The sequence below is a fragment of the Camelus ferus genome, chromosome 14 (assembly GCF_009834535.1).
Source record: "Camelus ferus isolate YT-003-E chromosome 14, BCGSAC_Cfer_1.0, whole genome shotgun sequence".
Taxonomy (NCBI): Eukaryota; Metazoa; Chordata; class Mammalia; order Artiodactyla; family Camelidae; genus Camelus; species Camelus ferus.
In genome coordinates, this window is record NC_045709.1 from 26,689,989 (window position 1) to 26,717,228 (window position 27,240).

Genomic DNA, 27,240 nt, shown 5'->3' on the forward strand with positions numbered 1-27,240 from the left:
TCTGTCCAATACTTGACTGGGTTCCAGGAGGAAAAAATGTGCACCCAGAGCCCATGACACGACACGTCCAGCTAGACACGTTTCTGCACATCAGAAGCACGTGGCTTCGCCAGTGCAGAACTGTTTTCCTCCAACGTTTTAAAATTCTTATCTTAACGAAAGACTTACAGGAATTCCGTCGGCACCAGGGAATCCAGAAACACCTCTTGCTCCCTATAAAGAAGGCAGACAAGCTGAATGACGGCCAAGGCGCCCGCCCTTCACACAACGAGAGAAGCAGCCACGGCTCCCGTACGTACCACGTCTCCCTTTGGTCCTGTGATGCCGGGAGCCCCCCTCTCGCCCTTGTCACCTTTGCGGCCCTGCAGTCCTGGGAATCCTTGCAAGCCGGGGGGCCCGTTGTATCCCTGGGGGCCCACTGGCCCTGGCTGGCCCTGTAGAAACAGCACACGTTCAGTTTCTATCATCAGTAACAACGCATGCGCATCTGCAGCAGCCTTGCTTCTGAAACCACAGGTTCCCTCCTTAAACCGCTAGCATCTTCGGAGCACGTTATACGTGAACCCCATCTGCTGCCGTGGTGGCCACAAAGTGAGTTCTGGCTAAGAAAGGAAAAACCGAGTTTAAAGGGAAAAATATTAAATGCGAGGAAAAATTATCCTAAATTACAAAAGAGGTTTTTTGTGAAATGCTCATATTGGATTGAGATGAGAGATTCAACTTATTTGGCAGTTTAAAAACAGCCCTTTCAGTGTAAAAGAAAGTAAGTTTCAAACAAATTTCTACGATTTTATTTCTATCTCAGTATAATGCATACAATAGGTATGGGAACTTAAATTGTGTCCAGATATCAAAGTGATCCCCAGATGCTTCAGTAATTAGATAATGTGTCCTCCTGTTCTCACACACACACACACACGCACACACACACACACACACACACACGTGTGTGTGTGTGTGTGCCTGCACGGAGAAAAAGATAAAAGTTTTCTGAAATATATAAAATATTAGTCATATCCATTAGGATGGTTATTATTTAAAAAAAAAAAGACAGAATCACATGTCGGCGCAGAAGTGAAGTTGGAACCCTTGTGCTCTGTTGGTGGGAGTGTGCATGGTGCAGTCACTGCGGGCGGAAGGCAGTATGGTGGCTCTGCAGGACACTAAGCAGAGAATCACCGTGTGACCCACAGTTGCGCCTCTGGGACAGCACTCAAAAGGACTGACAGTGGAAACTTTCTACACCCACGCTCGCTGCAGCATTTCCACAACAGCCAAAAGGTGGAAGCAAAGTGTCGCTGACAGATGATGGATAAACACAGTGTGGTCCATCCAGACAAGGCACTATCATTCACCTTAAAAAGGACGGAAATTCTGACACACACTACAACGTGGGTGAACTGTGAGGACATGACACTGAGTGACAGAAGCCATCCCCCAAAGGACAAATACTGTCTGAGTCCACGAATACGAGGCCCCTAGAGTCGTCACGTTCACGGAGACAGCGTGGGACATGGGTTCCTAGGGTGGGGAGGGGCGTGGGCACTTAATGGGGACAGACTTTCAGCTCGGGGAGACGCATGGTGATAACGGCTGTGCAAAATGCAAATGTGCTTAACGCCACTGAACTGTACACACGTGGGTAAGACGGCACCTTTTGTGTTGTGTGTGTTGTACCACAAAAACATACAAAAATTCTTTCTACAGCAAAAAAATTCTTCATAAAAATAAAAAGATTAAAAAGGGGGTTCTTGAATGTCTTTGAAGAATGTGGGAAAAGGTGGTTGAGGAGGGTTGTGATGAAGGACAGACACCCCTGACCGTGGGCACGTGACACGCAGGCTCAGCCTTGTCTAACACTCAGGGGGCTCGGGAGGCTGCGCTGGCTGTAAGTTTGGGGACAAAACATGCTTTGATCCAGACTTTTACGGCTGTTCCTTGGCTGTGCTCATTTGTGTTGTGTTTGTGGCTCTTCGCATAGAGTCTTCCCTGATCAGTTACCGTGCCCCCCAGCCTCCAAGTTCCCCGACCGCTGGAGCCGTGGCGTGTGCCAGCGTTGCGGGGAGCAAGCTTTGGGGGATGAAGCGTTCCTGGCCAGCACGGTCACTTCTACTGTCCATAAACTACATCCTTCTCCGGGGAAGGGTGGCTCCACAGGGCCAACGAGGAGGGACCGTGTACCACTAACCTAGAGGGAACACACGCCTCGTACTGAGGAAACCCTCATCTGCCCGGCAGGCGTCAGCCTCTCCTCGGGCCCCTCCCCTGGGGAGGCTGCCTGCTGGCATCACGTCCTCGCTTTCCTCCCATTGTCAGTGCACTTCTTTTTAACTTCTGTTTCTGGGATGGGAAGTGTGACCTTGGGAGTAAGATCCCAGCCTTGCCTTTTCTGGAATGTCACGTTTTTCTCTTGTACGGCATGAGGTGAACTCCCACATCATGAAACCAGCCGTTCCACGGTGGCCTCGGGCACCGTCACAGTGTCCTCTCGCCACCACGTCTAGCTGGTTCCAAATGTCTCCAGCTCCCCGAGAGGAGACCCCCGGCCCGCCGGGCCGTCGTTTCTGACCCCTACGCGCCAGTGCCCACCGGCCCGCACTCGGCGTCCGTGGGGTTTTCCCATTCTGGGCATTTCCTATAAACGGAATCAGGTGTGGGCTGAGCGGCCCTTCCTGTCCAGCTTCTTTCACTGAACGTAATGTCCTCGAGGCTCGTCCACGCTGCCGCACGTATCCGTCTTTCACCCATTTTCATGGCTGAACCGTATTCCACGGCCTGGATAAACCGGTCTGCCGTGGGCAGAGCTGCTCTGGACGCACACATGCTGCTCCGCTTGAGTCCCGTTTTCAGCTGTTTTGGGTCCGAACTCAGGAGGGGCACTGCTGTATCGCGTGGAAACGCCGTCCCTGCTGGAGGCCCTGCCGTGCTGCTTCCCTCCACGGCCGCCCCGCTGTACGTCCCCGCCGCCGAGGCCTGAGGGCTCCTGGTTTCTCCACATTCCCACCAGAATTTGTTGTTTTACATCTTTAAAAAATTATAGCCATCCTAAGAGGGTGGGGAAATGGTGTCCCCATGAAGAGCTCATCTCAGGCTTCTGACAGATGGAACATTTCACAAAGCTCCCTCCAGCTTCCGCCCCAGGGAAGAGCCAGGACCGTGGAGGGATCTGAAATCCACCCTCATCCCCCAGGACTGGACCCTCAGTCCCGCCCTCGGTGCAAACCCTGCATTGCTGGGACTTACGTCAAGGTCCAAGGCCCTTGGTGTGCCTGCTTTGGTCATCAGGGATGAGGTTTCCCCTGGGATGCCCTGCCCACCAGGGCACCTTGGGTGTTTGCAAAGGGCAGCTGAAGTGCTCGGTAACGGAAGGATTTCCCTCTGTCCTAACGACCTTCAGCAACTCCCAGCCTCAGCTGAAAAGTCCCGATTGGAAAAGTTATTTCCGTCTCTTCCTTTCTTTTTGTACCAAGTGATGTTAAAAATAAAAATTACCCCAGACAGAGTGGGACTCTAGCTTAAAAGTCTTTGCATAAATTTCTAAAGCCCCTAAAAGTCCCGCAATATACTTGATAAAAATATTTCTGCAAAATACTTCTTAAAGCCAGCAGACGTCGTAGAAGGGAGCTGTAAGCCCAGGAGTGGGGCCCCTGCCCCGCAGGGAGCTGACTCGTATGGATGTATCACTGCCCAGGAAGCAGGACACTGGCAGGATCTTGCAGTCCTGCACCTCCCGGGATAAAACACTGTGAAAGGTTTAAAAGAGTGGTTTGTTTCATTTTGTCCCCAGGACCTCCATGAAGCTGGCGTCACCCCCACTTGAAAGGAGAGACAACGGGGGTCTGGAGGGCTCGGTGTGAAGAGGTGACTGATGCATTTAAGTCTGGGGAGGGGGGCGGATTCCACCTTCCATGACACCCTTGCTGCTGGAAGTGAGGTCCCCAAGCTGCGTCAGCACCACCGGGGAACTTTCAAGAAATGCAGGTTCTCAGGCCCAGGCCGGCCCTCCAGGGGCTGCACTGAACACGGTCCCGGAGGGTTCACTGCACAGCTGGAGAATCCTGGCACGACCCCCACCCCCTGCTGACGTTCTCCTCCGGAGGGCGGAGGCAGGTCTCTCTTAATGAGAAAAATCTCTTAAGCATGAAGTTGGATCTCAGAAGAAAGGTCGGGCTTCCTGAGTTGGGCAGAGGGAAACCTAACATTTATGCTCGTTGAAGACTATCCTTGGCTAGATTTTCTTGGTCTTAAGTTTCAGCGACACCTGCAAGAAGGGAGGGACTTTGAGCTGCAGGGACGGAGGGAGGGGCGCACACAGCCTCCGCCTCTTTGAAACCGCCCTTGGAGTCTGTGTGGGACGCCCAGGGCTCAGCCTTCGGAGCTGAAGTCTGGGAGGGGCAGGGAACGTGTCCAGCCTGAGCACACATTGCTTAAATGCCACCACCGCGGAGGGAATGTGCTCGGAGTCCTGAGACACTTGCGAAGGCTTGGAATTTTCACTTCTGAGAAAAGCGGCAAAATATAATCAGATCAAGGAAGAACTCCACCACCTCAGCCTCTAACCTAAGGGTAGAAGACTGTGGGGAGTCGAAGCCCCGAGAAACTGGGCCTTGCATTCAAGCACCCCCAGGGGGGTGCCTGTTTCCATTCAGAGCTCCTTACCCTCAGTGTTGGCCTTGGGTAAGCGAGCAGTACCGGGAGGACAAAGAGATGTTCCCAAGGATAAAGCCTGCTTCCCTGCCCAGCAGGACTTTGAATCCACGGGACCACACGTTCCTGGTGGAACAGGCTTCCACGCCTGGCCGGCCGGCACCTGAATAGTAGGAAGCCCTCCTCCTTCCCGCGTGTGCTCTTCCTGTGTCGCCTTCTATGGGCCCCGGGCGCTCCTCCAGACACACTGCATCCTCTCCAGGCCCAGGCGCCCCTCCCTTCCTCGGGTCCGCGCCCTCCCGGCCTTCCACTGCTGCGGCTCTCGGTGACCCCCGGGGATTCCGGCCCAGGTCCCAGCTCACTCTGTGAGCTGTTCACACACGTTCAAGAACAGGTCAAATGGCCCAAAAGGACTATTTTTTTTAGGAATCAGGAAAATCATTTGTTCAGCTGAATTTCGGAATCCTTTAGCCTTCCGAGGGATGGTCGTTAGCATCTGTGAGCAGCTCTGACCACCTGGCAGAGTGAGTTAACACCTCATTCCCAGCTGATGGTTGTATATGGGTCAATACCCCCCCACACACATACACACAGCATGTGACGCACACAACCACCACCTGTCAGTGGCAGCCAACTGCCTCTGCCAGGCAAGACGGACCTTCTCCCTTAGCTTCCTACTAACATAACGAAGCCTTAGTCCCGCCCTGGGTACCAGTCCTACGAAGGGTTCCACTTACTCCTCAGTAAGAATTAATGGCCTCCTGGAACTCCTGCTGTCCTCTCCCCAAAACTGGCCCAGACTGGAGGGCGTGTGGGGGAAAAGGAAATCACTTCCACAGGGAAAGGAAGAACCCTGGACCCTCACCCGGCTCTGCACACAAACCTGCAGTCAAAACAGAGCACAGACCTGCACGCAAGGGCTAACACGCTGCCACTTCCAGAAGCAAACACAGGGTGTGACCTGGGCTGAGGCAAAGGCTGCTCAGACAAGACGCAAAAATCACAAACCATCAGAGGAAAAATGTTGATAAGATTTAAAAGAATTGATGTTCAAAAGATACTGTTTAACAGAAACAGACTCACCCATACAGAAAACAAACTTCTGGTTACCGGGGGTGGGGGCAAGGATAAGTCAGGAGCCTGGGATTAGCAGACAGACACTGCTGTGTGTGACACAGAGAACCAGCAAGGCCTGCCGTGCAGCACAGGGAGCTGCCTTCAGCAGCCTGTAACCGCCTGTAACGAGAAAGACTGTGGAAAGGAACACTGTATACACATATGGTGGAAGCATGATGCCGCGCACCAGAAAGCAACACAATGTTTAAGCTACTACACTTCAGTAAAGAGGACATCGTTTAAAATGAAAAGCAGACGGGGAGAAATACTCACAAGACACACATGTGACAAATGACTTTCGTCCCTTCTGCAGAAAGAACTCCCAGAAACCAACAGTAGGGCCACAAACAACCTGATCGGAAAAGCTGGCAAATGATCTGAACAGACCCTGCATCACAGAAGAGGTGCAGATGGAAAACAGGGGCATGAAAGGGGCCAGCAGTGTCGGCCAGGAGGGAAAGGAAATTAGATCAGAATAAGGTGCACCTGCGGCTGCAGGAATGGCTGACACACCCGGAGAGAACTGGCCACGCCAAGCGCTGGAGAGGGCGCGGACCGGCCGGGAGCCTCAGTCACTGCGGGCGGGCACGCAGAACAGGGTGGCTAAAGCCAAGACCTGCAGGTCAGGGTTCACAGTGGCTCAATTTATTTTAGCTCAAAACTGGAAACCACCTGGGTGACCATCAGCTGAGTGGATAAACAAACCGTGGTCCAGGCACAGAATGGAATACTACTTAGCAATAAAAAGGAAGAAGCTATCTGATTATCTGATGTGTGCACCAGTGAGGAAGTGAAGGAAGCCAGACACAAGGCTGCATCCTGCCCGTCCTGTTTGTACGATGTCACCTACTATCCTGTTCAGGTGACGTTCTAGAGAGAAGCGAGTGCTAGGGCTGCAGGAGGAGGGAGGGGGCCATCTACAGAGGGCACAAGGAAACTTCGGACACAGACCCGTTTTATACCATGACCTTGGTGGCTGTTACACGGCTGGACATATTTCCCGATATTCACAGAACTGTATGTAAACTACACCTCAATACACTTGACCGTGAAGGCAGCAGAGATTAAGAAGACAGTCTCTGAAGTTCACAGGTACAGTGCATATGGCCAAGGCCTTCTGGCACATTCTTACCAGTGAATTTACAAGACAGATGACATTTAGAAATGGAAGGAGAGAGGACGCTGGTAAAATGATATACTGAAAATGTCTAGCCAAATGCTTTTTAAAAGTGTCTGCCAGGGAAGCGAAAAGGTCTGAAGAAACCAAGACCCTGCTTTCCTTGTCTGGAAGCTGGTCTGTCCAAGTGTGGTCCTGAGAGGAACCAGGACCACCCAGCCCACAGCCCACAGGACAGTGGGAGGGAAGTGGGGCAGGACCAGGCTAGCCTCAGGCGCAGAAGATACCCTTCGGCTGTCATCGGTTTCCCTTATACACGATTTTCATAAAAAACAAAAAGAGGGTGGCCCCTATAACTGTCAGATGCTCTGTGTCATTCTATCTGAAGTTATTTGACTTGGGCAAATTCACACTTTAAAGCAAAGAAAAAGAATGGGTTCTCTGGTTCTCCACCTATAAGACCAAGACGTCTGAAAACCCTGCTCCTTATTCTAAAAATAGGCAGCTCAGGGCAGTCGAACACAGCAGCTTTAGCCGTGCGAGGCGGAGCTTTTTACAGTCCAGATGTGGTTTCGCTTGGCACAGTCTGGAAAAGCTGATTTTCTGGGAAAGCCTTTTATTGCCTCTGTGCTTGTAGCAATAAGCACATTTCATTTGCCTAAACATGGGCCCTGGCCCACAGACAGACGTGATTTCCAAGGAGGCACGGAGGTGCGGCTGGGTGAGCTGAGGGCCTCGGGGAGCAGGGGATGGGCTGGAAGAAGCTGGCGCTGGGGCTCTGGTTGTCAGGCTCCCCCCCTTTCTCATCCAGCAGCTGGCGGCATGGAACAGCATCAACAGCAGGTCCTCAGGCAGCCTTTCCGTCATCATGAGGTGTCATACAGGGTGGCCCCGGGTCGTGCTGCCCCGATGGGACAGTGACAGTTAGGCGGGAGGCGACTTGAGTCACTGAAATCATAAAACGGCTGGTAATGAGAGCAGCTGCCTGTGTGCACGGCCCCCACGCAGACTACTGACTTTCACGGGCCAGCTGCGTGTGCCAGCCTCTCACCTCAGCCTCTTAGGTCATCATCTTAGGTCACTTCACGGAGCAGTGCAGACTGTGCTCTGACACCCGCCTCTGTCACTGCCCTGTGGGGAGCCGGCCAGCAGCCCCGGGGAGGCACCCTCCAGAGGGAGGAGGAAGAGGAGACACCATGTGCCCGGCCTTTGGTCAGCGGCTCCCTGCCGGGCCGATCAGCCAGGCCGGCAGCCTCGGAGACTTTTTAGTATCTGTGTGCAGACCAGGAATGGAACCAGCTGTTATACCTCCTTCGCATTTAGACTAAACACCGTCCCACGCAAGGATACTATTCCCCAGGCTGGCGTTAGCCTAAGTGGGTCTGTTACGGAAAAAAAAATTGGCCAGCAAAGTGAAAAAGATGAAGCGTGAGCGAGGGTTCCGCCTTGGCTGTGGCGCTCAGCTCTTTGACCCGTTCTTCTGCATCTGAAACGCTCCCGGGCAGGACGCGTGCTCGGCCGAGCTCCGCGCGCGCTGTCCGGAGACAGTCGTGAGCTCCCTCCGCCTTCCTCCTTGCTTTCACCTGCTCATCTGTTCTTCTATGTTCCTTAAAGTTATTTGGGGTTTTCACTTCCTTTTTAAGATTTCAAAATTTATTTTCAAATGAACACACAATGACATTCGCTTTCCTCGGGTCTAGTCTGGCGAGTTGGGACACGTTCTCAGAGCTGCGTCAGCCCAAGTCCCCGAGCTGCGCCCTGGCCACGGAGCCCCCTCCCCAAGCTCTGTGGATCACTGTGGTCCTCCCGCCGCGTGGCTGTGCCTCTCCCAGGCTGTCCCTCACCGGGAGGCACTCCGCGTCTCGCCGCCGGGGGCCGTGAGCCTCGCCGCCCTGCCACGCGTGACAGTTCTGCCGTATGCATCACGGCGCCACGGTTGTCCATCCAGTCACTCCCCGGAGGGCGGCTGAACTGCTTCCAGTGTTCGGTGAATGTGAATCGGGCTGCTATGATCATTCATGTGTGAGGTGTTTTTTTTGGACAGCTTTTTTAAGCATCCAAGAATGAGATCCCCAGGACACATGGTAAGCTTACATTTAACTTTATTAAAAAGTTGCAGAACCGTTTTCCAGACTGGCTGCTCTGTGTTGTGTTCCCGCCAGCCATGCGTCAGAGTTCCAGGGGCTTGTCAGCACTTGGTGTCGTCAGCTCTGTCTCCCGAGCTGTCCTGCGAGTTCCGCGCAGCTAAGGCGCTGTGGCTTTAACCTCGCTCCTCCCACGTTTCTGCTAATCCTGGGTCCGGCGCAGGGTCCAGCATCCACCTGCAGCAGTGTCCTCACTGCGGCCGGGATGCGCTTCTGCAGCGAGAACCGATGGCCCAGCCCCCTCCAGCCCCTACCGCACGATGGCCAGACTGCGGAGTTTGCTCAGAGTCACCACCAGTCACTGGTGGTGACCCCAGTTCTCCATAAAGACAAACCCCCCGCAGTCAGCTTCCTTGCAAATGTGAGTCTCACTCTGAGGCAGAAAAGCCTGGTGGTGGTGGGGTGAACCAGCAGGAACCTGACATCAGGCCTGAAAATGATGTCAGAGCAAAGGACGTCAAAGGCGGGGAGGGAAGGGGTGCTGGGCGGTGGGGCCAGCACACAGCGGCAGGAGACAAGGTAATTAACAGAGTTCTTCTGCATGGAAACTAGACAGAAACTCAGCCCCAAGTTTCTAACCTATTGTATGGGCTTCATTCTGTTTTGGTCAAAGAATATTCTCTTCTGACACATCACTGCACAAAAGCACATCTGTCTTCTCGTACAGGAACACCAGCCGTGCCCTCCAGCAGGAGTCTTACAGGGAAATTGAGCCATTTAAGATTAGACCAACATTACACCGCTTTTCAAATTCACATCTCTGCCCTTCACCACTGACAGCCTAGTACTGTTCCAAAGGCCTCACAAAATGTCAGATTTCGAAGGGGCTTCAGGGAGCGTCGGGGCCACGGGAAGCCCCTGGAGCTCATGAGATCATCCCTGCCCACTGAATCCCACCTGCATCTTAACAAGATCCCGGGTGATCGTGCGCGGCTCAGAGCTTGAGAAAATCACTCAGGAACGGTTCCTGTCCCAGGACTGGTCCTGGCTGGCCGTCAGAGCATCAGCTGAGAAGTCCGGGGCCTCAAGACTTTCTGGTCTACACCTCACACGGTCAGAACAGCCACCATTAAAAAGCCTACACATAACAAATGCGGGAGAGGCTGTGGAGAGAAGGGAGCCCTCCTATACTGTTGGAGGGAATGTGGTTTGGTGCGGCCACTATAGAGGACAGCATGCAGTTTCCTTAAAAAACTAAAAACAGAGTCACCATAGGATCCAACAATCCCACTCTTGGGTTTAAAACCTGGAGGAAAGCATAACTCAAACAGACACACGCAGCTCAAAGTTCACAGCAGCATTTTTTACAACAACCAGGACATGGAAGCAGCCTAGATGTCCATCAACAGAGGGCTGGGTAGAGAAGCTGTGGTGTACATAGGCAATAGGATACTTCTCAGCCATAAAAAAGAATAAAGTAATGCCATTTGCAGCAACGTGGATGGACCTGGGGATCGTCATACTAAATGAAGTAAGTCAGAAAGAGAAAGACAAATACCATATCATTATATGTGGAATCTGAAATACGACACACATGAACTTATTTCTGAAACAGAAACGGACACACAGACATAGAAAACAAACTAATGGTCACCAAAGGGGAAAAGGTGGGGGAGGATAAGTTAGGAGTTTGGGATTTGCAGATATAAACTATTATATATAAAATGGATAAACAATAAGGTCCTAGTGTGCAGCACAGGGACCTGTACTCAATATTCTATAATAAATCACAATGGAAAAGAATAGGAAAAAGAATATGCATATATATATATAAACTGAATCACTTTGCTGTACACCAGAAACTAACACAACATTGTATATCAACTTCAATAAAAAAAGGAACTTCTGTCTAGCAGTTTTGGGGTGGGAAGGGGAGGGGCCTGGGAGCCGGCTCCCCCAGCCGCTTCCATGCACAGCCAGGTCTCTCACACGGGACAAGTGAGGGAGCCGCTTGGGGAGGTGCAGCCCCTTCTGCGGCTCTGCCGGCCCTCCTCCTGAAAGCCCTCACAGCTTCACCTCCGCCCTCGCTCCGGGGTCTCCCTGCTGTCTCTCTGCTCCAGGCTGACCAGGCTCCAGGCACTGGGCCAGGCCTCTCATACCTCAGGGCCTTTGCATATGCCTGTCCTCACGGCCTGCTGACTCTCAGGGCTCCCGAGGCTGTGGTTCAAGCTTCCGTAAGGACATTTTCCTGACCCCAACCTAGACCAGGGGCTCGCCAAATTGCTCCTCCCACAGCTCTCCCTGGGCTCACGACCATCTGTTTTGTGAGTGACTCAGGGCTCTGCAACCCCCAGCTCTGTCCGACAACAAAATGCAAGTTCCTCCCACAATGGAGCCAAAGACCAGGGTCTTCTGTGTTCAGACCATTTTTCAGACCATAAGAATGAATCCATGACTTCTGAAGCCCCTCCAAAGCAGAGCTGTGCTGGGTAATACTGTGGAGGGACCATTGCCCTCTTGTTCTGCCCACCCCCACCCCCAATTCCTTAAGTCACCTTCACATGTCACAGTATGTCCCCACAACCTCAGCTCCTGTCCGCTCTCTGCACCAGATCCGTGGGATGTCTGAGTGTCGGTGCTCCCGGACGGTCTGGCTGTACCCGCCTGCACTGTCGGGGGAGCGCCTTCCAGGCCTCTGCAATGGGGCCATAGAGGCGGACCACCCAGACTGTGGCAGCGCCTGGCCCCTTGGAAAAAGCGCTCAGGGTCAGACAGATAAATGAGACATCCCCAGCCGAGCTGGAGACAGGAAGCGAGGCCAGGGGTTTGGAATGCAGAACTCCCTCCTTGGGGGCCGGGTCCTGATAACATTTGAGCCTCACTTCTCTGAGGACCACGGTCAGTGCACCTGCTGTGACTCAGGAGGGTTAAAGGTTATGGAGAAAAAGTACCCATGTGGGTCTTTGCCAGGCCGTAAAAGGAAGGTTTTCCACGCTTAGAAGACCTTCAGTAAGCGTGGAAAGCCTTCCTTTAAAATCAAATTTTAACTTCATATCAAGAGACGCCTCCTTAGTACCTTGGATGCCCCCGGGGCGGAGGACTGCCTGCAGTTCTGGTGGCCAACACTAGGTGGCAGCCAGTTGTGCTCTTTGGGACGAGGACCCACCCCACTCGGCCTCAGACAGTTTTGCAAAGTGCAAGATTTTGGGATTGTTTTGGGTTAGAATGACCCCCCCCCCAACCCCTGGAATGGACCAGGGGACATTTTCTGCATTTGTCATGGAGGCTAACCGCCCATGGGGGAAATTCTGATGACAATTTTGACTGCAGAATTCCAAGGGTGTCTAAGAGCTTATCAAGTCCTGGTTTTCTTTTCACAGGGCACTGAGCTAATCAGCAGCGAACTGTCTTGCAGTTCCCTTCCTTTCTGACTTGCTCAAAGGACTGTGTATCTAAATATCTACGTTATAGACAGCTATTCGAGGGCCTGTAGGAGCCAGACCCAGTGCAGAGGGCCAAGAGACAGGGTTTGGACCCTGCGTGTGACTCGGTTATAACACCCCCAGACCAGAGCACTTACTGTTGGGAGCACCTTCCAGCGGGTAACTGATTCAGCCCCCACAACACCTCGGTGAGGGCGGCGCTGTTCTTATGTCGGTTTTATCAGTGGGGGAACAGAGGCTCAGGGTGGCAGGGGTCCCTCAGCTGGCTTGGAGGGGAGGGGCTTCCTACCTAGCTTTTCAGAACATTCCAGAAGTTGTTGTCATCGCACACCTGAACCTCCCTCGAGTCTTGGATATGAGTGTGGACCCTGAGTGTATCTTTTTACTGATCTTCATGAAGCTATAACCAAGCCCAAAGCAGATGGACAAAATGACCACAAAATAAACAGGTGTGTGCCTGGGGTTAATGGGAACCTATGCAAAACCGAGCCAACTGCAGCCCCACAGTGATTATCTAAAACCCTGCTTCTCTGCTTTAACCCCATGCTGCTCAACTGGGGCCATTTCACGGCTCATTAATCCCCCCTCCTGCTCGAGTGACCGAGGCCAGAAACAGAAGGTGAAACTCAAACAAGGCAATTCTGTTACTTTTTAGCAACTCTGGCCAAAAGGTATGCCAGGAAGGTGCGGGGGCTGCAGGCTGCAACTCCCAGCTCTCAAAACTCTCAGGGGACAACGACACGCATCTCCAACGTGTCGCTCTGGCTTCATGAAGACTCGTGTCAAACGGAGACTGTTGGAAAGATCTGACCATTCCTGAATGGTAAAAAGATCAAATCCTTAAGCATGTCCTGAACAAAGGGTTTAGCTAGCAGTTTTGAGAGAATAAGCTTCCAGGTACAGGGACACTGTTAGAAAATCAAGGGTACACTGCCTGGGAAAACAGGTTCAGGGCCGGCGGGGCCGTCGTGGCTCAGAGGCTCTCGCCTCCGACAGGACCTGAGACAGGAGACTGGGGGTAGTGCAAGCCGCCCGCCCCCTCTGATGGTGCCCGGACCCCCGGGTGGGGGGACGGGGGAGATGTCCAAACCAGCAGCTATTGGGCTGTGAACAAAGTAGACGGGTACAGAAGTGACTTCTAACGTGATGTCGGGAGAGACGTCACAAGGCAGAGGATGTTAGCGTTTCCTAGAATAAGTGTAAGAAGACAGGGTTCTCTGAGTGGTGCCGAAGGAAACGGCTGAGGACGCGGAGATGGGGCTCAGGGGTGGAAGGGTGTGAGAGGGCTGGCTGAGGTGTTAGCACCGGGGCCAGAAGCCCGTAAGTCACACGGTGATGGGGACATCCATGCCCCTTAGCCACGTGGGGCTGGCGGTCCACATGTGACAGGGGTTGTATTCGTGTCGAGGCGAGACGCGCTCTCAGGAGGCCAGACCACCTGAAGGTGCCTCACACATATCTGATTATGGACACATTAAATCACAGCGTCGGGAACAACTCAGCTCTAGAGAAAGATCCAGCCTTGCTTTGAACACGAGGACTATAAGCCCTGAACAGCCCGGACAAAGCCACGTGCCCAGTCAGCGGGGGAGCAGCTGGCGTGGCGTGCAAGGTCGCTCACTCCTCACAGTCTGCTCTGCCCTGAAGTTTGACTTTGGGGAAGGTTAAACGGCAGACAGGAAAGCCAGATAAAAATTCAGCCTTCCTTACTTACATCTTTAAAAGTAACTAACACTTTGGAAATTGATCCACAAAGCAGTTTTGCAAAGACATTATAGGAACAATAATACCCAGGGCACTGGGGGACGTTCTGGAGATACTGGCCAGTCAGAGCCACGTGATGGCCACTTCCCTGCACCACGCAGGGTGCGGGGGCTGGCGGGTCCGGCCCCCGCCAGCGCTGCATCCCGACGGCAGGCGCGGTGCCCCTCCATGGGTGACTCTGCAGATGGCTATCGGGACATCCCGGACTTCCCTCCCAAGGCGCCCCGGTTTACAGTGATTATTCGGACGGACACTGAACACACATCCGCAGTTAAAAACAGAACAACAACCCCGAGAAACTGATCTCTTTTCAGTCTGGTGGGAAGATAATGGATGGCTCATTTGTCCAGACATGAGACCCGGGGTCCTGGGCGAGAGGAAACCAGATGACATTAACAGCCATTCCAGAGAAGTGACTCAGCCACTGCGCTGCTCTCATGGCCGGGGCCAGCACAGCCTCCAGAACGTTCGGTCTTCTCAGCGGCATTTGTTGAAGGAAAAGAAAAGGGCGGTTTCACCACCAAGTGGAAGGAAGCACTGAAGACATGGCCTTTCCAGGGCTGTGAGCTCGTCCCCGATATGCCTCCTGTGCAGCGAGGTCCCACTGAGAGCACCGTGTGGGGCGGGCGAAGGCGCCCGGGGCCCACGTCACAGATGGGGCACCTGCGGAGAGCGAGCGAGTGCAAGCCGAGCGTAGGTATGATTGCCCTGGGCGTTCCTGCCTCCCCTGGGTGCTGGAACAGCCCAGCGTGGGTGCGCTGTCTCAGACAAGGAGGTCAGCCTCTCAGTGGGGTGCAGCCCCAGAAAGCCCCTCCCTGGACGCCTCTGCAAGATGTGTGTGTGTGTGTGTGTGTGTGTGTGTGTGTGTGTGTGGCTACCTTGCTCTCCATCACCACTGTGGCCCTCTGGACTCGTCCTATTTGAACGCCGGGCCCCGGGGCAGCAGGCACACAGGTGGGAGCTGGGCCATTTCTCTCTGCATAGGTGCCCGGCCACGGGGAAGGCCTTCTGCGTCCAGACAGTCCTCTCCCTCCGTACTGCAGGGCCCGTGGTCCCAGCGGGGCCCAGACGGGCGCCTTGCAGGCTGGTGTCTGCAGTGATGGTGTCCCTGCACCTGCAGGCCCCTCACGTAGCTCTGATTTCAGAAACACGCTGGTCACGAAGGACAAGGTACTGACTGGTTTACACCTGGGATTCATGGTTAATGCGGTCATGGATTTACTGCTGCTCAGTATGGCAGTGACTTGTTTTCCCCAAATGTCCCTCTTTGTCACACAGAGCAGGAGCACGTTCCTGGAAGCTTGGCTCTGATGTGCCAGGAAAGACGCGGGAACAGAGGCCTGAGCCCTGCACTCGGCGTGGCTTCCCCTCGTACAGGTGGTTTGTGAGAAAGTGACTCCCAGCGACCAGCAGCTGCCGTTCCTGTAGCTGCCTTCAGCTTCCCCCAAGCCCTGCCCCGGCCACCAAGGTGCCGGCGACCCCGGCTTGCTTCTGGGAAGTTCTCTGCCAAAACGCTGATTGGCGTGGACACCAAAGGCCCCCAGCTCTCTCCCCTTTAAAAAAACTCCAGAAATAAAAAACCAGGGGGAAAAACGAGGTGACTTCAAATGGTCTATAAATGACTCAGCTGGGACTTGAGAACTTCCACAGCCACAGGGGCCACCTGCACCCAACAGGGCGCCCGGCGGCCGGCAGGGAGAGAAGCAGGCGTGAGGCTGGACGGCGGCCCCTCTCTGAGTGCCTGCCCGGCCTCGGGGCCTCCTGCCCGCAGTCTCGTCCAAGTGGAAGGTCCCCGGTAAAGTCCCGTGCCCTCCTAGGACGGGGGCCGGCCCCATCCGGCACTGTCCGGCGGGCATTTCTGGGACACAGACGTGAAACCCCAGGCGTCCACAGGGCCCGGCCCTCAAGAGAGTCTGCACCACCGGCCACCCTCCCCCAGCGCCGCTAGGGCGTCGGCCGGGGCTCATTCCCTGCTGGTCCTCTGAGCGAAGACCATTTTCCAACCACAATCCACTTCTTTGAGCTCAGAGATAATCTGCTGTGTTTGGATTTTACAGGGATTTTATAATTCCTCCAGCCAACATCTCCTGCCGGCTCTGACCCAGTCCCCCTTTCTCTTCTCAACCCGTGGCTTAAAAAGTGGTCTGGACTTCACCCTTCCTCCTGGGATGTCTGATGCCGCAGACACCCCTGGGAGTGACGGGTCCCCGCCCCTCTGCTGGGGCTCCCCATCCTCTTTTCTGGGCTCCTTCCTTGGCTCCTTAAACGGTGCTGCCTCAGACGCCCACCCCGCGGCCCTGACCTTACTGCACACACCTGCCCAGGTGAGCCCATCCCAAGGGCCCGCCCTGTGAGGCAGCTGCCCCCTAGACGTCAGCGCTCCAGGGCGTCTCTGGGAGACGGACTTTCGGCCTCTGCTGGGCAATGCCTGCTGGCGGGGTGGCCGCCATGCCACATTCAGACCTGCACCTCCAACCCAAACCACGGTCTCCTGAACACTGTGGGTGGCAGCGTGTTTGTTGAATAAAGGAATGATCAAAATATACAGATTTTTACAAGTTCCACATTTTTCAGGAAGAGCAGAATCTTCCAATGTATGTTGGGATCCAATGAGCTGCAATGACCCAGAAAATTTACCTTAAAAAGGCAATAAACTTAAATAAGAGAAATTGAAACACACCATTATTATATGTTTACCTGATACTTTTTCACCTTGAACAGTAACTAATTCAGAGACACAGCTGAAGACCTTTTAGACCAAGAGAATCCTTCAGCATATAAACGGGTATGAAACCGAGTGAACTGCCTTGGTCTGTCCGAGCTGAGCCTGACCAAGTCCAGTTTAGGAAGTAACAGAGCTGAACGGTTTCCTACAACAAAACACGAACTTTGAAGAAGCTTTTAAAAAATAAGTCTCATTTGTTTTAGTTCCCATGGGCAGGCAAACAGACAAACAAAACCCCATTGTCTCCTCTAAACACATCACATTGGGCTCCCTGGAGTTTCCGTGGCAAACACCTCCGTGAGATTTGTGCGACGCACACTGTACTTTGTGTGACCACAGTGACTGCACGATTCCCTGAGAAGCGCACGGACCACGCTGCAGTGAGGCGGTTCTGTTCCCTTGAGCAAAGTCAAGGGATTCAAGTACAGACTAGGTTTTCGTTTAAATAAGGTTTCTACCCGTAAACATTTTGTTTTCCCCTCACCCACTCCCCCAGCCTGACATCAGGCCATCAGTACCTATGGAATATCTGTGGGATAAACAAATGGATAACGAAATTTATAAACAAAGTAGCAAAACTGAACAACTGTCGGATGGAACAGTCCATTGCAAAACGGAGCCCTGCTAAGCCAACTGGACGGTCAGGAGACAAGCGGGAAGCACGTGGGTGTGTCCTCGGGGCCTCAGAGGAACTCAGGGAGCTCGGCAGATGTGCTCTGCTAAGAGGCGCTGGAAGCCCCGAGAGTTACAGCTGCTTTTTTTTTTTTTAATGTAAGTTTATTTGTGAGACTGTTTTTTTCTTTCCCCCTCTTAAATAGTTCTCTGCCAAAACTTACAAAATGGAATGCTGGCCAAAGTGTTGAATTCATGAAGCTTTAATGAGTAGCTCCAAATATGGGCATCTGAATGTTTATTCCTGCAGGGCGGTGGAAACCCGGGCCCATCACTTCAAACACTTTGTTTGCTGAACAAGTCATTCTTCTCTCCTGTTCACTAAAGCAGAATTGGGACTTTCTCTTTAATCTATTCGATTATAAATAGTATAATGAAGGTTTCAATTGCTGCCATTTTTCTCCCTTTGCAAAATAATAGTCATAATGATAATCATCCTGTTTTTTTTTTGTGTGGTGTGTTTTATATAAACAATGATAAATGAGGGTCACACTCAAGGACGCAGACACCAGGCTAGTGAAGGATGTTAAAACACTGGGATTTCCTGTGCTCTCATGATAGTCCTGGTGCGCGTCTGAATACCTATGGAATGGTACTCTTCCTACTGTGATTTTTTTTTTTTCAGTGGCAGTGCTGGGGATTGAACTCAGGACCTCATGCATGCTAAGCACGCGCTCCACCACTGAGCTCTACCCTCCCCCCAGTAGTTGTTGTTTTAACCAACTTTTGAGTTAATGACAGTTGACCTTTGACTCCTGATTTCAGCTTATATGATATTGGGGGGGGGGGGGAACAAAAGGTTCCATCCAACCAAAGTTTCAAGAGCCAGGAACTGAATTAATGCTCAGAAAACACCAAAAATGTTACTCAGTTTCTCATTTGCTATGAACTTTCCCAACTTTATTACTTACATGAACCGGTCTCCAAAGGTTTTAGAAAAGATTAGGGTGACATCACAAACACACCCTACAGGAATGGATGAGTGGAGGTTACTACCCCGGCCGGCTGGTCACGGCGGCTGTAGGACTGGCCAGCACACAGACTTTATGACAGTTTAGAAATGCAGCTGGCTGTGTGTTTTGGAGAATCTGTCTGATTACTGCACATGGTGACTGTTCACATTGTGAGTACAGAACAGATTCAAGAACATGAGCTTCTCTTAGCCTTGCGACGGTTACTAAAGTCATCAAGAATTTTAATCAAGCATCTTACAGAAGGAGCTTGTGCAATTATCAATCTGCAGAAGCCGTGACCGCAGCAAGCCCCGCTCACATCCCGCCTCCTCTCGGCCTTGAGGCAGCATGTTTTCCCCTCTGAGAGGAGCAGGTGCTCGCTCAGATCCCTGCCAGGAGAACCGTGGCTCGCAAACAGGGCCAGATTAAAATAAACCAGAGTAGCTGTGTGGGAATTTACATTTTAAAACATTTTCACAGCAAACCTTCCCACATTTAAATCATTTTTGAAGAGTTCCCACATTTTCATCGATTTCACAAAAGTGGATTGCGTCACCTGGGGAATGATACGCACTTGGGGAACGAGAGGTTTTGCAAGACCTGGGCTGCCTCCCACATGCTTGTTATTTGTCAATTTGTGGGAAGGAAAAGAGGTAAAATGGGTCAGATTTGCACGACTTGAGGTCTGGGGTGGACTGCATGCAAGCAGCCCCTCTGAAACCCACTGTGGGCAAGGGCCGGCCTCATCCTCCTTCCTGGACCAAGTCAAGACGAGACGGTTCAATCCTGCCCCAAACGGCAAGATTATTTTAATATACCAGCTAGTGGGTTCTCTGATTATTTGATGAGTGTGTTTCTCAACCGCGTTCTCCACCACGCAGGTTGGAGGGTGTGTGGGGAGGACACCTGTCTGATTTTGCCATGTCCTCGCTGCGTGACTCTGGGCAGGTGGGGAGCCTCAGCTCCCGTGTCTGACGTGAGGGGTTCCGGGACGGCTCCGGAGCCCAGCGGCCACACCGAGGCTGCGGTGGTCACTGCTCCCCTCTCACTGCCCTCCCCTTCCTTCTGCTGTTTCTCAAACGTCCTCCACAAACCCCACCAGTACCCCGGGCACACGACGCACGCCCTCCCTGGGCTTTCCTGCCAGCGAAGAAGGTTCTTACAGCTGACACCTGGCACGGGTGCTGGGTCCCTTTTGATAAAATGGGCTCATTGAACCAAAACGGATACAGTTAGGCACTCAAGGAAAAGAATCTGTTTTTTAAAAAATGGATTTGGCCCCCAAAGGGAAGTTTAAAAAAAATCAATCTAAATTACTTTGGTTAGTGGTCTCACAGCTACTCACAAGGTGATGATTGCCGACTCTGGTCGGCCCCTGGGTGGACAGAGCGGGTCCCCCGTCAAGCCCATGTGCACTTCCTTGTTAACTTCAAAGGCAAGGATGAGCCCAAACTTGTATCTCTGATCTGTCGCTGATTGTATTTCCTGCTGTGAAGTCAAGAGGCCGTTGGATATGCGTTTCATTATTTTTAGTTGCATGTAAATAAACATATTTCACACTGTGCCCCACTCCCTCCCAAGCAGTATGTAAAAATAGCAAAAAAAAAAAGGAAAAAAAAAACCCCACAAAAAACAAAAACCAGCCATGGAAACAACCAAGAAGGAGAGGGGATGAGAAAAGGAAGAGGAAGCAAAGGCAAAAAAAAAAAAAAAAAAAAAAAGAAACTGAGTTTTTATTCAGATTTTTGCATTTTTCTAAAAATAACATCAAAGCCCTCAAAATACTTGAGGTCATCTTTGCAGGAAGCTGCAGTGACTTGTGAATTTTCCCAGGTAGACAGCTTCTTCCTTGGGTCTGACATGCCTGCTTTCAGCCAGAAGTAGCCCGTCTTTTCAAAGCAGAGCGCTGATAAAATGCAACTCTAGAGAATCTTTTCACAGGATTTCAAATAACACAAAGACACAGAGGAATGCAAACACCCGGGGTGGAAGCGGTGTTCTAAGTGTCTTCTCGCAGCCCCCGGCCCGGAGCTGATTCCTCCTCTTGCCCCGGACCCACCCACTCAGTCTCCTTCACGGCAGCAAAGGGCCATTCATCCACTTGGAGTTGGTGTAATTATTTCTATCACTTTCGGCCACAGCTCACGTGATCCATCATTCCCGCGGCCATGGGACTCTGTAAGTGGCAGTCCTGTTCAGAGCCAACACTTCTGGCCTCCAGTTTTGATGGACTCCCCGAACATCCGCTTTTCTGAGGTTATGAAATATGCCACCCACAATGCTCTTAAACAAAAAGTCCTACAATTTCCTAATAGAAAAATCTGTATCCAGCACTGAGTGGGAATGAGAAACTAGAAATTCATTTATAAGTTTTCCTGGAATGCTCGTCTTTTCCTCATCAAGCCCAGAAATACTAACGACCTGACGCCCCCTTCAGATGAAAGGGACACAGGCCCAGGAGACAGAGGGGTGGCTTGTGATGTCGGGAGTGTGTGGGGGGCTCCTCGGTTCCGGGGCTGCACAAACCACTTCCCTGTTCAAGCTGCATTTGGCAGAAGCTCCTTTAAGTAGGAGCCCAAGGCTCCTGTGACGCACTTACAAGTAAACTGGCTGTACAATTATCTTCAGACAAACATCAACGGGGGCGTGTAAGCAGTGTGCCAGAGGAGGCTTCCAAAATGTCTCTGACTGTCCTGTAATATTAACAGGACCGTGCTGCGGTCCTGGCAGCCCTGCTCGGGCCCCGAGCTGCATTATGACCAAGGATGGTAGGGCTGCGAACAAGCCCAGATTAGTCACGTCCTTGGAACCTGGGCTCGCAGGAAGAAGTCCAGGCTCAAGGCTTCAGGGGATTCAACGCTCTGGTTTGAAACACAAAATAAAGTCACAGAACATCTGTGTGGTTACCAGACCTTCCCGCTAAATGCTCTCCGCGATACAAGTTGACATCTTCAGCAGTTTAAAAATATTTGCGACTCTTTAAATATTGACATGGTTCTATTTTAGTCTTAGGGATTGGAAGCTACCTTTCATTCTTTCTTTATAGGATAAAAAAGGGTCAACCTAGTCACTTCTAATAAAATCCTGGATGGCTTCATTTTAGACTGTCACGGAATTTAATTACAAGATGTTCTGTCCTTATCTTTTGGAGATCATGAGTAACTTGAAAAATGGGTAATCAGTGTGTCTGACATTTTGCTAAAAGCCAGCCAAGGAGTCGTGGAGGCATGTTCTCCAGAAAATAAAATGATTCGATTCCACAGAACTTCTTGCTGGACGTTCCTGTCCAAGCACAGGGTTCCCCCAGGGAAGCTGAGGGCGAGTCCACCCTGACTCTGGGAGCATGTGCTGGTGTGGGAACCAGCTGGACCCTTTAGTTAGAGTGAGAGAGACTTCCCTGCTCTCACAAGCACCCAGCTGGTTGTCCAAAATCCCTCTCCAGCTCATTATTCAGTCGCACAAATCCCAGACGACAGGCTCCCATTTGAAAAAACAACGGGCAGTCAATATTGGTTCACGAGTTGTAAGAAATGCACCACGTTAATGAAAGATGTTAACGAGGAGCAGCTGGGGTGGGAGGTGGGAGAGGGGGTATGGGAACGCTCCGTACTTTCCGCATAATTTTTCTGTAAATCTATCTAAAGAGATAAAGTCGATGTAAAATTATAGAGGGGGGAGCAGAGTGCATTTCACTCACGTGAGTCTCATTTTCATTAGGGCTTTTTATTCCACGTCCCTCAAGTGGAATGCAAGATTAGGGTCAAACGCATCAACAGTGACAGATTTTGTTGGGGGGAAAAGGAAACTTTTAATTATAAAGTAAGTGTTCTGGTCAGTTGACAGCGACCATGTCTAAAAAGGAAAAGTAAAAAATTACAGGAGAAATGTGTCATATTCTTATTTACTTTGCAAAGTGAAGGTCGGGGGTGCAGAGAGAGACACGGGTGGGGGGGAGAGATCACCGAGTGCCACTCATGTGGCAATGTCCCTGCCACTCCGTCCACACCTAAACACGGCACGTGCCTTTCATACAGCGACCATCTGTCCACAGTGAAGGGAATCGTGGCTGTAAGGCTTCTCTCTTCCGTGCAGCGTGGCAGCTGCGATGACTTCACTGAATGAGCTCAGAGGAAGATGTGGACTCTGCCAACCCTTGAGTGACAGCTGGTTCGGTTGGACAGTCACCGGGCTCCTGGGGGCTTTGAAGGGGGATATGGGCTACGTCTAACTGTCATCCGAGGGGGTCACTGATGGGAGATCCCGCTCCCCTGGAAGACACGTCTCCACCGTCTGCTTCTAAACCTGTGGAGGAGATGTAGGGGCTTTGGGGAAAGTCGCTGCTGTGGGGAGCGCCCGGCTCCCTCGTCCGCACAGGGCCATCTGTCCGTGAGTTTCCGGCAACAAGCTGGGGGCCACTGGACATGTGTCTGCGAATTCCACGAGCTCTCTCTTACTTGTCTGAGGATCAGTTATGAATTGAAAACCAAATCTGTGTCGATAAGTTGTGGTCGTGGAGAGAGGCTGGGGCCGCCCGCTGTGGAACGCGCATCCGCCGGACGGGCGGGATGCTGGTGCGGGACGCTTCCACGTATCCGGTGATGGCTGCATCTTAAGTGGGCCAGGCAGTGATGAGTGATTCACCGTCTGACCCGTGAAGGAGAGCGCCTGTCCCCAGCAGTCCTGGAGGAAGGGGCCGAGGGCTGGCGAGCAGGGAGGAGAGGGTGGCAGATTGGACTCTGGCCAGAGAACTAAGTTGCCCATCAGAGAACGTTCTTGTGTTAGTGTGTTAAGAGCGGACATGTCAGCACAACTGGGAAGTGGGCTACTGGGTCTGTGATGAATACCTGGAAACACTCACCGCGCAGGACACGAAGCATCACCAGGTGTGTGTGAGCACGACAGCCCACCACACACTGGCCAGCCCACTCAACCCTCACTGCTGAGGCGACCCTCTTAAAAGCCCATCTGGCCCTGGAGCCCTTGCGCCTGAAGTACGCAGTGGCTGCCTTCACTCCTCAGAGGAAGGCCAAGCCTGACGTGATCCCCTCGCCCCTCGGGCTCAGGCCTGCCCGCCATCCACTCCTCAGAGGGGCCTCTGCCTGGAAAGTCCCCTCTTCCACCCTCGTTCCCCCGACAGATCTCTCACCCCACCCCCTTTGCGTCACCACCGCTCCCTCTCGGCACAACCGTGGTCTTAGCAGTTTACAACACGTCAACTGGTTCCTGGCTCCCTGGAGATCGCAGGCTCCCAGAGGCCTGGCCACGCCTGTCTGCCTGTGGGTACACCCCGAGGTCCCCATAAGCACCTATGAAGGAAGAGCTAGGCCCCCGGCCGTGCGGTGGAGGCTGGTCTCTCCCACGCCCGCCCTGGGCATCCTCCCCGAGGCTCCAGGCGTCCCTGCCCTCCCTGCCTGCTCCTTGTCCAGAGCTCAAACCAGCCTGTTCCCAACTGGGTCATCGGCTCCTCTAGTCTGATTTCTGTGCGTCAGAACCTTCCTTCTGCCTCCCTGACTCCCCGACCCAACCCGACCCGGCAATCTTGGCTCCTTGTAAGCTGCCTCCTCCCCGTCTCCCTCTCCATCCAGGTCCCAGCTCCCCAGGCCTGGACCACTCTTCTGTGTGTGCCTGACTTCACCCTTCATCGCCGGCCACCCAACCTCGCCTCAACCCTGAACACCAGCTAACACCAGCTTCCTTCAAACTCCGTTTCCACCATGCTGGTAAATGCTCAGGCACCTGCTGCCCCACGTGGAGCCTGACCATGAATTTAAACCCCTCCTTTCAAAGCCAGCTCCTCTCTCTCCCGCCACGGTCCCTCTGCTCGTGACACAGCCCCCCTGGGCATGCACTTGGGTCACCCCGGGCCCAGCCCCAGCTGCCCTGTGATGATCAGCCCGGACTTTCAGAAAGAAATGTCTACCGTTCTTCAGGCCTGTGTTCCCTGTTTCACAGTGAACTGTGCTCTAATTCATTTATGATGTGTTAATTTTGTCTCTTCTTTCTTTTTAAACTTTGTTTTTATTACAGTAAAATAAATAAAACATAAAGTTTACCTTTGGACCATTTTAGTTTTATTTTCTGGATCACTGTGAAGGGCACCTTCGGGTGGCACTAGGTATATTCATGTCGTACAGCTATCACCGCCACGTCTATTTTCAAAATCTTTCATGACCCCAAACTGAAGTCTGTGCTCACTAAGCAGAAAGCCTCCGCTGCCCCTCCTCTGGCCCCCGGAAACCCCTAACCTACCTCTGCTTCTAGGATTTGCCTGTTCTAGACGTTTTCTCTCAGCGGAATCATATACTCTATGTCTGTTTGTGTCTGGTTGACCTCATATCCCCGGACGCAGGTGTGGAGGGAAGGTTTTGGGAAAAGGTATCTGACGCTCACTGTGTCTCAGCCACACAATACAGGTCGACCTGACACGTTCTTTACAGTGAGATTCTCTTGAAATTGTCTAGAATGACAGCACAAAGTAGAGCTGAACGCCGAGTCATTAAAACCCAGAGAACAGAGATGCCTTTCAACAGGAAGAGCGTTCTTCTTTCCGTAGGGCTCACGTCGTGCTGCACTGTAGTCATGAAGCGGTAACCATCATGTCCACGTCCTAGTACTGCCATTCTAAACCTCTGTGCTCTTGAAATTATTCTTGGACGGGACAGTCGTTATCAAGAAGCCAAGCCGGTGAAGGAGTCCGTTTGCTGGTTTAACTTTCCTTCTCTCTTGGGTGGTGGTTTTAACTCGCTCTTTACAAGGAGCTTGTTAGAGAGATTTAAGAAGCTCAGTTTTACAGCACGGAAGAGCATCTCACAAGACAAACCTTATTCATCGTTCGTCATGAACTCGTGCAGCTCGAGGGGGTTTGGAAGCTGTGGCCCCGCAGTGGGTGCGTCTTCCCAGATGGGTCAGCCCAGGGCGGGCATCCCCAGCGTCCCCCAGACGCCCACGCCTGGGGAGCTCTCTCTCCTGGCCAAGAGGAGTCCTCAGTGCCTTCGTTCTGTCTTTCCCCCTCACTCTGCGCGAGGAGGTGGGGTGGGGGTGAGACGCCACGGAGCGTTCCCCGTCTGCCCACCCCTCCTGGACGTCCAGACGGCACAGCTCTTCCCCTGCGCCACTTTCTGGGAACTAAACTGTCGTCCCCTCCTTCTTTGCTCTAGGACTTAATTTATAGCGAAAGAAAGAGGAAGGATGGAGGATACCACAGAAGGCCAGATGGATTCCAGAGCAGGAAGTATCCAATTATTACTCTTGCCCACAACTAGATAAGAGGGGGAGAGGCGAGGAGCAGGCTCCAGCGGGAGGTTCTCAGGCATCCCACGAGGAAGCAGGAAGGAGACGGCCTTGTGCTAATATGGTCTTTTTCGGCCCGGGGCAGGGCCCTCTGCTGCCCCGCGCTTGCCCGGGTGGAGGATCACACGCAGTTTTTGCTGAGCGCACGCACTTGGGGACGGGTTCAAGAGCCCTGCAGCGACCTCTTCCCTCCCGCGCCCGCGGTTTCATCCGAGCGTCGTGTCCTGCCCTTGTCCTGGTTTACTCCTTTCAGAAACCTTCCTTCCCCTGACAGCGGGCAGGTGAACAGCCCGCTCAGACGCATTTGTCTTCCAATGACAGTGCGGTTCTTTGAATTTACTCACATTCCTTTGGCATTTGGGGGGGGGGGGAGAGGGGGGATGAACCTAGTAACGGCAGGAGCTCTTCCAACTGGCTTCAATGCTCTTCCTCTGACGAGCTGCCTTGTCTTCTTGCTGATTCTGTTTTTCACTCTTAAACTCTCACAATGCTCGACCCTGACTCTCAGTATTGATTTTAACCTCTTCTTGTTTTTCTAGAACCTCAACCCTGGAGTTCCTCACCTGTCATTCACTGTTGAAAACTGAGGCGTCTGTTTCTCCTCCCTCCACAATCACCCTGGGCGGGACTGGAATGTGTGGGGGCAAGGAGAGAGAAGGGTCCAGAAGAAACGCACACAAGGACGCTCTCAACATGAGATGTCCAAGGGGGACTAAGAAGTTCAAGGAGAACATTGAGAAGTAGCAAAGGCGACTTCCAGAGCAAGCCGGAGAGAGCCAGCGAGCCGGAGACCGGCGCAACGCTGGAAGTCCTCTGTACGCCAGCGCAAGACCCCTTTTGTTGGTCTACTAGCTGCTTCATGTGTTTCTGATGGTGAATCTCTCTTGACAAGCTGTTCGGCCTCTCTCTCAGCATAGTTTTATTAACATGCTTTTCAGATCTAGATTTTTTTATGGCCATAAAACCAACCCACCCCAAATCACTGTTTCATCATTTTATTTTTATGAAAAATTTTTAAATTATTATTATTCAATGTCTATTTTCTCTGTTCTTATTCCCCCACCCTTTTTGCAGGGGTGGGTAATTTATTTTATTTGTTTATTTTTAGAGGTGGTACCGGAATTGAACCCAGGGCCTTGTTCCTGCTAAGCACACGCTCTACCACTTGAGCTACACCCTCCCCACCCCCCAAATCACTACTTTATTATGTTCAAAAAGAACACCCCACACCTGCAAACACAGGGCTGAGCGGAGCGGGCCGCGGTGGAGGCGGTGAGACCGACCACTGTGGGAGCACCGCGCACAGTGGAGGCTGCTGCATGTCCCTCAAACACTCATGCCAGTGTCACCACTGCAGTGGCAGAACTGAAGCCTGGGCTGGCAGGAGCAAGGGACTTGCTCCAGGCCTCCGAGCTGGCCAGTTACGGTA

At 52.5% G+C, this 27,240-nt stretch overlaps 1 protein-coding gene and 1 long non-coding RNA gene across 3 annotated transcripts in view; one reads left to right on the forward strand and one right to left on the reverse strand.

Moving 5' to 3' along the window:
- COL4A2 (collagen type IV alpha 2 chain) overlaps nt 1-27,240 on the reverse strand; it is a 162,411-nt gene that overhangs the window by 59,878 nt on the left and 75,293 nt on the right. Inside the window, 2 exon segments of the mRNA XM_032496660.1 lie at nt 169-213; nt 300-434. Of these exon segments, the coding sequence (XP_032352551.1) occupies nt 169-213; nt 300-434 (180 nt within the window).
- Nucleotides 14,195-15,767, forward strand: LOC116668628. Of its 2 annotated transcripts, XR_004325858.1 has the most exons (3): nt 14,195-14,868; nt 15,156-15,341; nt 15,450-15,767. It is a non-coding gene; the product is annotated as an uncharacterized LOC116668628 (long non-coding RNA). The 2 variants fall into 2 exon arrangements; XR_004325857.1 differs by lacking the exon at nt 14,195-14,868 and having other exon boundaries at nt 15,011-15,341.